The sequence below is a fragment of the Atta colombica genome, unplaced genomic scaffold (genome assembly GCF_001594045.1).
Source record: "Atta colombica isolate Treedump-2 unplaced genomic scaffold, Acol1.0 scaffold27, whole genome shotgun sequence".
Lineage (NCBI taxonomy): Eukaryota > Metazoa > Arthropoda > Insecta > Hymenoptera > Formicidae > Atta > Atta colombica.
In genome coordinates, this window is record NW_017259370.1 from 2,363,456 (window position 1) to 2,374,499 (window position 11,044).

The following is an 11,044-nucleotide window of genomic DNA, read 5'->3' on the forward strand; positions in this document are numbered from 1 at the left end:
ATGTACATTATATATAAAATATAGTTTTATAATAACTAATTTCTTATAACAATTAATTTTTTAATTTTTAATATTTTTATTTTTTTTATATATTTTTAAAAATATTTTTTACATTGAAGAATTTTTAAATATGAATGTTATATTATCACTTACTTCTGTTAACATAATATCCTGTAAAGTAAATGTATTTACGAACATTAAATTATTGAATTTCAATTTTTAATCATCATCAAACTAAACAGTTTATTACCTGCATAATGTCGGATGGAATTGGCTGTTTGTAATGCTGCCAATCTCGAAGCTGATTTATAGTTAAATTTTGCTGAGATGGTTTCTCATACAGTATAAATTGACAGTCTCGTGTCTCATTATTTTTTTCTTTTAATTCTTTGGAAAGTATATGTTCATTCTTACCAGAACAAGAACAATTCATTAAATCATGTGTTAACGAAATTGTATCACTTGCCAACGTAAATAAATCCTAAAAATGAGAATATTTTAAGTAATGATTTTTGTAATATTTTTTCGTAATTATCGAAATCTTTATAAAAAATACCTTTAGCTCTGCAGTAGATAATTTTAGAGATCCAAGGTAATTCAGATCCACTACAGTCTCACTCAGATTGGCTTTGCTAATTTGTCTTTGATATATTTTTTCTTCTATCGTACCTGTAGTTAATAATCTACAAATTGGTTTATACAAAATTACTTCTATTAAATATATACTTCTATTAAATTATCATGTAATGATATTAAACTTGTATACACCTATAAATGTAGACATTCCTCTTTTGTCCATCTCTCCAAATCCTTGCCATTGCTTGCATATCAGATGCAGGATTCCAATCAGAATCAAATAAAACAAGTCTAGATGCTCCAGGTAAATTCAAGCCAACACCACCTGCTTTTGCACTTAGCAATAGAACTTCTGTAAGAATTATTTTTCTGTAATACATCCATTTTAATTCATAAAATGTACTATAAGCACAAGACAATTATATCTCTTCATTTTTACAGAACTTACTGCTATTATCGGTTTGCGTATTAAATTGTTCGATAATTTTCAATCGTATAGTACTTGAAGTAGCACCATCTAATCTTAAGAATTTTAATCTTTCCATGTTGCATATAGTTTCAAGGAGATCAAGAGTCTGTGTGTAATAGGAAACTAACACCAACTTCTCGTCAGTCTTTTTCAAATTTCTCATTAATGTCTGTACAATTGTGATTTTTCCACAATACTCTGTAAAATTTTCATCTCGTTTTATTTGCGATATATATACTTTTGACAAAATGTCATATGCTTTCTCTTCTTCATTTAGGAACAGATTTGGATGATTGCAAATTTTTTTAAGAGCAGTAATGATAGATAAATGTATGTTACTTTTGTCTTCTAGACAAATTTTGTTGAACCAAGCATCAATAATAAGAGAATATAAATCTTTTTGTTTCTTAGTTAAAGAGCAAAATAAGACTACTTCATATTTAGATGGTAGATATTTGTTTATCGCTTTTTGCGAACGTCTTAAAATGAAAGATTTGGTGCGTTTATATAATTCTGCGGATCTTTCATTTCCCAGACTAAGAATATCATCATCGGCAGAAGAACACTGCGCTGCGACAATAGGTTCCTCGTAATAACTCTTGTATTCATTAGATGTGCCAAGAATGCCAGGATTAACAAAATCGATCAGTGCATAAAATTCTTTCAAATCATTTTGTATGGGCGTACCCGTTAGAACAATTCGTTTCTTACAATTTATCTCGTTTAACATCTGCAAGATAAGTAAAATAACAAATATTTATATTGGCATTAATAATAAATAATAATATTATTAATAATGATTATAAATCAAATAGATAATTACTTTTGCTGCTTTAATATTGCTATTTTTTAATCTGTGGCCTTCATCACACACAATCAAATCGAAGGCTATTTCATTAATTTCTGTACATTTAATGAACATTTCATAACTAATAATCATGACCGAATTTCTTGGATATTTTATAAAATCTTTAGGCTTATTTTTTCCACTTATAACATATGGAAGTATTCTGTGACAGCCTAACCATTTTACAAATTCCTTTTCCCAATTGTTACACAAGCTACTAGGTGTTACTATTAATACTCGTTTTATAATCGGTTTGCCATATGGGCCTTTCTTCAACATTGTCCAAATTAATGTGATACATTGTAAGGTTTTACCAAGACCCATTTCATCAGCCAAGATTGCACCAAAATAATTTGGTACTTTTAGTCCCATTAAACATTCATAAAGAAACACAATTCCATGGCGTTGATGCTCTCTAAGTTTTGCTACTAAACAGGAATCAACCAAGATTTCCTGTTCTTCTTGATTCATCGATTCAGTAGAATTCAAATAAGGCATCACTAAAGGTTCACTATTTAATGCTAATCCTTTGTAATATATTTATTTATTTATTTAAATCAATGATTATAATGTAATTAATAATTGATATATTATAAATTTGTACCTTTTGTGGATGAAAACAAGGGCATAAATGTATGTGCGGAAGACGCTTTAAACTTATTCTTTGATAATTCCTCTACTATTTTCTTAAGATTCTTCTCTGAAGAAGATAGTTCTTGTGACAGTTGCTCTATAATCTAAAATCAACTTTATTAATTTTTCTGCCAATAATAATGCATAAATAAAGATTAATGCAAACTTTACCTCTACTTGTTTGTTCCCTATAATTAATCTGGTTCCTTCTACTGCATTACTTGGATTAATTGTAGTTCTTCCAATAACATTATCATCCAAATCCTATTATATCAAAAGTTTTATACATTAATTTTCAAATCATAAATCATAAAAGTTTCAGTTGATGCATAATTACCTTAAGAATAGCGTTTTTCCCGACAATTTCTAACAAACCATCGCTGTCCCATGTTTTATGTTTCTTCGAAGTTACTTTACTGACCATCACATTGAACCTATTGTATTGATATTTATTTATAGAGATAAAAATTAATAATTTAAAATTTACTTAAAAATAGTTACATTTTTGTTTTTGCCTCGGGTGAATTTTCAGTTGCTTTTTTCTCACAAGCTGTAGCATTTTTATTTTTCTTTGGTGACTGAAATGCACATATAGTGGATGTTTTAAGTTTTTTTTGTAATGGTTCCTCTATTTCAGGACTCTTCTGTGATATAGATTGCTCTGTCGACACTTTATCTATAATCTAAAACTTTGTTAGTTTTTCTATAAATATTGCATAAATAAAAGTTAATACAACTTACCTCTACTTGTTTGCTTCCTATAATTAATTTACAGCCTTCTGCCATATTATTTGGACTAATTGTAGTTCTTCCTATAATAATACCATCTGAATTCTATAATATGTATCAGAAGCATTTAATAAACAATCCTTATAATCATTTAATGATTTATTAATACAATTATTTAATGATTGAAGCTTTATAGATGTCTTGAATTACCTTAAGAATTGCATTTTTTCCAGTTACTTCTAGTAAACCATCATCATCCCATGTTTTGTGTTTTTTCGAAGTTACCTTGCTGTACACCACGTTAAAAACACTATAAGAAATATAAATATTTATTTACAACAAGTAAAATCGAGATGTAGATCTTTTAACATTCATTTAGAGTATACACTTACATTTTTGTTACTGTTTGGGAGGAATCAGTGATCGATATTTTCTTTTCGCATAGTGGAGAATTAGCATTTCGTTTCCTCGATGAATTATTTTCCACGTTCTCGATATTACCGCATCCAATCTCATCTTTTTGAGTTACATTTTTGAACAAATGCAACACTTGAGAGTTGCTCCGGATAGACTTTTTCACTAAATCGCTTGGCGCTTTTTCCTGACACGCGGATATCTCATTTTCACTACATTCCTCGGTGTTCGTTTGTTGTTGAACGATCAAAGGGGATATGAATCCCTTCACAGGTTTATTTCGATACATGAATAGATTATTAAACTATTGAAATCACAACAATCTGCGATCAACAGTCAGTACTCGTCCGAAAGGCGCGAAACCGTACAATTGAACCATAGATAGCATCGACTGGAATTACCAACTGAAATTTTTATTTGCATGATTTGATTTCACTATAGTTATTTGTTGAATGTTGGTAATATGTCGATATTTTATGAAGCGCAAAATTCAAACTTTCAAAAGTCAATAAAATGTTTTGTGATTAAATGGAGAGAAAAGAATAATAATATTATTAATATTATACATATAATAATATTAGAAAAGAATAAAAATATTAAAAATATTCGCTTTTGAGAGACAAAAAATTTATAGAATTTATAGAATTTTAAATTAGTTAAATCTATTGCAAATATAAATAGCTGAAATTTTAATTCCTAGAAACAGCAAATTATCAAAAGAACAATTAGATAAGAGATGATGTAAATCAAAATCTCAAACATATCAATTTTTTATTTATAATTATTTTATATAAAAAATATGTAGAAATCAGAGTTAAATGTTTGCTCAATGTAAATAATATGTATTTTTTACATATTTCATTAGACGAATTATACAGACATTAAATTTGCTGAAGGCGTAGTCAAGTAGTTTGCCGCTCAGTGCGATTGTAGATTTGGATTCAATCCCATCTACGCCCAATATATGCAATTTTTTCTTTGATTATCAGTATCGTTTGTTATTGAAACCTCACAGAGGCCCTATATTCCATACAGAAGTTAAAGGAACATTTACATACATAAATATATTAAAAGTTTGCTAAGATTTGTTAGTAATGTCAATAATTGCAATACTAGAATCGCTTTATCAAAATGTAATTTTTCAGTATTCTACAAATAAAATTTTAAAGGTAAAATATATTTTGTTGTTCTCAATTTATTGAGTTGTTGCATAAATTCGTTCGGTTTTGTAGGACAAAATAAAATTATTTTATATTTTCTATTTTCTAAAAAAATTGACAATTACACTATTCGATAGAGCAAATTTATTGGGCAATTTTTTGGGCACATGACAGGCAGTCCCTACAAAGTTCTCACAAAGTGGGATATTTCTCTGTGTAAAAACCAAACTTACATATTCAAAAAATATAGTAACTTAAATAGATTTCAAGTCTCTTTAAAACCTTTGTTTTTACTTTAAATTCCATTCATTTTTAACAAAAATATTGTATATACAATATTTTAAACTAATAAAATCGAACAAACTTATGTAACACACAATCCAATATGTAGCTATAATAATAAGACTTATACATTTAAACAGATACTTTTACTTATTATGTTAAACATATAAACTGTACAATAATACCTATAAGATAATAATAATTAACTATGCGTTATAATTAAACGCTATTCATCATTTATGCGTGTAAAAAGTATATGAATGACCATTATCTGCTGAATTGTCGGTTATCTTGTCTACGTTTGCCTACTTGGCGGAAGGTCTTGGTACGCTTCACTTGTTTTGCTGAACTTGAATCGTTTATGTTTTTGAAGTGTCCATAACCACCTCCACCGAGTCTTTTTCGTGGTCGTGAAGCCTTACTGATTCCTACTTCTATAATGTGCAATAAAAAAATTAAATTAAAAAAATGATATTTGACACGATGTAGACTGTTTGAATAATAATATTTATATTGTTTTCAAATTTCTATATAAATTTCTATATAAATTATATATAATTTAATTTTGTTTAACAGGTTTGATAAATTAATGCTTATAAAAAGATAATCAGAATATGTTAAAGAAATATTAAATTGATTTTGATCAAATATATTAAAAACAAAAAAATATTTAAAAAACTAAATTGTTTCGTTTTTATGAATTATTAACAATTTCCAATGAGAAATTATTTATATTAAATTTATGAAAGTACTTGCGCTTAATGTTAACAACTTTTTAAAAGGACTTACTCAAATCTACCGCTGGTGGTACAGCAAATCCGAACGATTTGGCGACTTTTGCCAAATCCAAGGTCTCTATATCGAAAACATGTTTCAAATGATGAGAATCATATGCTCTAACATAATTCTTAAATGCCTCTTTTGCTGACTGATGTAAGAAATAATTTTTCGAAATCAACTTCTCAAGCTAAAAAAAAGAAAATAATATTTTATATCATCTCTAGAACAGATATGTTTGTTAAATTGATGAAATTGATAGTTTCTCGACAGAACATGATATAAATTTTATTGATTTTCAAATTTTTTAAATTCTGTCCAAAGGTCTTAAACTAAGATCTAAGACATAGAAAATAATTTTAAAAACAAATTAGAAAAAGATTATAATAAATATATTGCTTACTTGCAATTGTATATCGGCAATTTTATTCCAAGAGAATTCATATTCGTTCACGGGTACACGGGCTATCTTAAGATATCGAAGAAAACCAAGTTCCTCTGGTCGCAATATCAGCAAAGCGTGACCACTGCTGCCTTCTCCACGAGCAGTTCGACCTACACGATGGATATATTCCTAAAAATCGCACAATTACATATTACAAATCCGTTTAACTGCTAATCTAAGTTTATCGTTGGAAATTATCTTAATGATAATCCGCAAAGCAAAATATTATATCAATCCTTACCTTAGGATCGTCTGGTGGATCAAATTGCACGATCCAATCAACGTCCGGTATATCTAGACCTCTTGCGGCCACATCAGTGCAAAGTAAAATCCCAGTGGAAGCGTTGCAAAATTGATAAAAGGTTGTAGTTCTTTTCGTTTGTTTCTGTTTACCCTGTCAATGAGAGTGCGAATATTAAATCAGAAAAGAATCTTGTTATCAATATAGAAAACAGTGTAGAAAAAGATCTTATAACTTACATGAATACTCATTACTGGCAAATCGATATAATTCAACAGTTCATGATGATATTTAACGGACATGCACGAACTAAAGAAAACCATTATTTTCTTTTGTTTGTTCTTCTTTAAGAAAGTGAACAGAAGTAAAAATCTTTTCTCGCTCGGACATGTTACGTATCCTTGTTGCAAACCCTCCACAGTCGCCATTTCCTTGTCATCGTCGACCCCCACGTATATAGGTTCTTTTTTGAGAGCCAACGTTGTTATCATTGCTACTTTTTGTGTTTGTGTCGCACTAAAAAGCATAGTCTGTCGGCGCTCTGCAACAATAATTCATAAATAGAAAAAAAAATACATAGCTAATTTGACTTTAATATTAAAGTCAAATTATATATGCAAAATATTACTAACTGGGAAGAATGTTAATAATTTGCTTCAATTCTTCTTCATAACCGATATCTAAAATACGATCGGCCTCATCGATAATCAAACACTGGAGATTTTTATATAAGAAATCAAGTGTGTTTTGCAAATGATCTAATAATCGTCCCGGTGTTGCCACAATAATATTGATTCCTTTTTCAAGTTTTTGTGCTTCAGTTTGTCTACTAGCACCGCCCATTAGTAAACCATATGTGTGATAATGATATTTCATCAATTCTTTCAAGACTCCAAAAGTTTGCATAGCTAATTCTCTTGTAGGAGACATAATAATACATCCAGTACCTGCAAATATCTATTTATTATATCTCATTCCTATTGATTTTATATAATTAGAACATTAAAGTTTTACTATATTATTAATTTTTTAAACATTTATTTTTATATTATTCAAAACTAAAAAAGTAATATTACAATATATAAAAAGTAGTCATCATAAAAAATGATGACTACATATATTTCCACAAATATATTTCATTTTATGTTGTACTAGATCTACAAGTTATTCATAAAACAAAAAATTTTTCATAATGCCATTCTGATGCAAATTATAGCCATTGAGATTACATACCATTACGAGGCATAAACTTCAATTTGTAAATCAATTCAACAGCAGGAATCAAAAACGCTAAAGTTTTGCCAGATCCAGTTTTGGCAGCACCAACCAAATCTCTTCCTTCCAAAAGAGGAGAAATAGCTTTCGCTTGTATCTCTGTCATATTTGTAAAACCCATATCCTTTATTGCTTTTAATGTATTCTCACATACTTTTCCATTTAATACTGAGAAGCTTGTATCATTTGTTACTTCAAAACCTACAGCTGTGCCAGGTACTAAATAAAATATAATCAATACCAATATTATTAATGTACAATCATTTAACAATTAGTTATACTAGAAATACATACAATTTTCAGTAATCAAAGATTTCTTTATTACATCAGACTTTTCATTTTCTTCAGATGCTTTTAACTTTCTTTTTTCTAAAAAAGATAAAATTTTTATTAATAATTATGTAATAAAATAAAAATAAGAATAATTAACAAAACATATGTTGTCATTAATTTCTCAATAAAACTTTTGTTGAAAAAATATCAATGTTTATATAATAAAAAATTGTTATAAAAAGATTAAAATAAATTATTACTTTCTAGAGGAATATCTTCTATGCGATCTTGGTCTGTTTCAGTTGCTTTCACTGATTCATCTGTATCTGTGTAAGAAACAAGTTTTAATTAAATAAATTTTAATTAAATAAAAATAAATAATATGATCATTTTTGTCACAGAGTATTAAAATAAAAGTAAAAATCCATTGACTTTAATATATTGACAATTTTATATATATGTAGATATATTCTATGAATAATTAAAATTTCCTGAATAATTAAAATTGTACACATTTTAGAAAGATAATTATATCAGCCTATCTTTTTTCCATGAGATCTAACCTCAAAGTTCGCATGCTCTTACCTTTCTGTTCTTCTCGACGTTTCAGTACGTTTAATTTCGTCTTTTCCCGTTTTTTAATTTTTCGCATCAATATTTTTTCGGGCACGGACATTTTCTCGAGTTATGGAATATATCGTGACTATATTAAAAATCGTAGACGCGAAATTAATATCCTCGTGGTAAACCACATGAAAGTGTACACACTTGAAGACCTTGAAGTTGTAAATCAAGGTACATTTTCACGAGCCGCATCAACCGGCCGTTTCAACGACAAAAGATCACGTGATCAAAATTGACGAATATCAAGTGTTAATTTCGATCACGTGATCATTTTTGTCGCTAAAACAGCTGATTTAAACAGTTCATGAAAATGTACCGAAGTAATATTCCGCGCGATTACGAACAATTCCAATTCAAGAATCTGACGAATAGATAAATGGATAGATCATCAGAGTAGGTCCAGGGCACTTTCAACTTCAGGATTTGTTTGACATTATCAGGAATTGTCAGGCACACAATTAGATTTTAAATTATCCGTATAATATTGCGCAAAATCTACGCGCTATGTGAAGTTTTCGAATTATTTCAAAGTGCCTTCGAGATATTTGTCAAGGCAAGGCTACATCTCGAGTGGTGCGAAGAGGTTAGATTCATCCTTGGATACTTATAAGGTATAAACATGTCAGACAAGGAGACGAATGATGAGATCCAAGTAATAGCCGAAAAACTGCATAACGTTACGACCATCGAGCCAACGTACAACAATATTCCGCAACAGCAGCAACAACAGGCAAAGAGTTCACGGAAAAGCAACAATAACGGGGTAGTACGTCGTCCTGCAGATAGCAAAAGGCCTGATGCCGCTACTACTACAGCTACTGCGGAGGAGTACGTTTTTATAAGAAACGTACCTGAGCTCAATTTGCCTGAGAAGATTCTATTTGTTATCGACACAGTGAGGGAACAGCAATGCACGCCTTTCAAACTAGGTACGGGTGCGACATACCTACCTCTATTCATGATAAAACGTGTGGTAGAGAACTTTATTGGCGCAAAGTCCACTATACAGCCTGGGGTACATGAGTACGCGCTGATGAGTCTGGATTCACACAGTGCTTCCTGGCTCTGTGATTACACCAGTAATACAAAGATTATTATCAATCATCTGGAAAGTATCACAGAAGATGTACCAAAAGAGGAGCAAAAGACCTATGATTTGGGGTTGCTATTTGAGGTGATATACTCTCGGATAGCAACGCCAGGGAGGAGTCAACCGATGTTCACCTCACGTGTCATCTTCATATATGGACGATCAAATTCCGTCCCGAAGTTCCACACTGGACAGAAGTATCTAGAGAATCTAACGGAGAACCCATACTTCTTCTTGGATGTGCTGTTCGCCCACGAACCACCTAGCGATGACAATATGTGCGAGGCTGTGTACGCCGAAATCGCGGCTTTAGACACAACGAATTTCTCTTATATCTTCGAAGTAGGTAGGAACGCTGCTAAAATACATGATAATATGGCGAAGCTCTTAGCACATCCGTTGCAACGTCCACCACAGAAGGATGCTTCTTATACTCTTTATTCAATGACGGCCAATCAGGAAGTACATACTAATGTATAGTGCTATGTATATTTGTTAGTGTTAATAGGTAACTTATTTTCATGGAAAAATTGGCGTATTTTCCATCGGATCAGATCTACATTATTAATATGATATAATTTAAAGACAATATTTTATTTGCTGGTACCAATAACATCTTTTATAGTGATCCTAAAGGCGTTTACTTTGCCGATTTAGTAGGATTTATATACAAATATGGTTTTATATGTTATTGGCTTCATGGTACTGAAGAACAGCGGCTTTGCACCTGTTGTAAAATTAATATAATTGATTTGTATATTTAGATTTGTGAAGATCAATGACAAAAACCAATCATATTAAAAAAATCTTCCAACAGTTGCAAAGCTACTTTTTTTTTGCTGAACATAACCATTGGCTGAGTTTAGCAGAAGAAACAATTTTGCAACTGTTGTAAAATTCTTTAATGTTGATCTCGCCTTTTCAGTTTGTCAGTTTTTCACTGGATCTAAATATATAAACCAATCGTGTTAAAGAATCTCACAACAGATTGACGCATCACTCTATATTATTACATCAGTCTCATACGTACATACAAATTTGCTAATTAATCTTTCATTAAGTATTTAAGCCTAATTCTAAGAACTCATCATTTTTTGTTCGTGTAATTCCTAGTCCAAACCAAAATCATTTTATTTTTTTATATCACAATCAAAGTGTTAACTCAGTAAATGTATACATTTACTGTAATCTGCTGTAGTCATTGTATAT

The 11,044-nt window shown here is 29.9% G+C and overlaps 3 protein-coding genes across 3 annotated transcripts; 1 reads left to right on the plus strand and 2 right to left on the minus strand.

Moving 5' to 3' along the window:
- Nucleotides 1–229: 229 nt before the first annotated feature.
- On the minus strand, nucleotides 230–4,025 carry LOC108689466 (DNA repair and recombination protein RAD54B-like). Its single transcript, XM_018196228.1, has 10 exons — nucleotides 3,647–4,025; nucleotides 3,465–3,564; nucleotides 3,267–3,359; nucleotides 2,697–2,789; nucleotides 2,497–2,629; nucleotides 1,869–2,419; nucleotides 1,025–1,775; nucleotides 769–928; nucleotides 557–683; nucleotides 230–481 (listed from the first exon to the last, which is right to left on the minus strand). Exons 1-10 carry the CDS (start codon nucleotides 3,955–3,957, stop codon nucleotides 230–232), a joined length of 2,571 nt encoding a protein of 856 aa, XP_018051717.1. The 5' UTR covers nucleotides 3,958–4,025.
- Nucleotides 4,026–5,356: 1,331 nt separating this feature from the next.
- On the minus strand, nucleotides 5,357–8,886 carry LOC108689333 (probable ATP-dependent RNA helicase pitchoune). Its single transcript, XM_018196067.1, has 10 exons — nucleotides 8,707–8,886; nucleotides 8,382–8,447; nucleotides 8,192–8,217; nucleotides 7,807–8,071; nucleotides 7,206–7,520; nucleotides 6,813–7,114; nucleotides 6,574–6,726; nucleotides 6,291–6,461; nucleotides 5,900–6,077; nucleotides 5,357–5,544 (listed from the first exon to the last, which is right to left on the minus strand). The coding sequence occupies exons 1-10, from the start codon at nucleotides 8,795–8,797 to the stop codon at nucleotides 5,378–5,380; spliced, it is 1,734 nt and encodes a 577-aa protein (XP_018051556.1). The 5' UTR covers nucleotides 8,798–8,886; the 3' UTR covers nucleotides 5,357–5,377.
- A 242-nt stretch (nucleotides 8,887–9,128) lies between these two features.
- LOC108689422 (BRISC and BRCA1-A complex member 1-like) lies at nucleotides 9,129–10,465 on the plus strand. The gene has a single exon (XM_018196179.1). The coding sequence runs from the start codon at nucleotides 9,365–9,367 to the stop codon at nucleotides 10,313–10,315; it is 951 nt and encodes a 316-aa protein (XP_018051668.1). The 5' UTR covers nucleotides 9,129–9,364; the 3' UTR covers nucleotides 10,316–10,465.
- The last annotated feature ends 579 nt before the right edge of the window (nucleotides 10,466–11,044 follow it).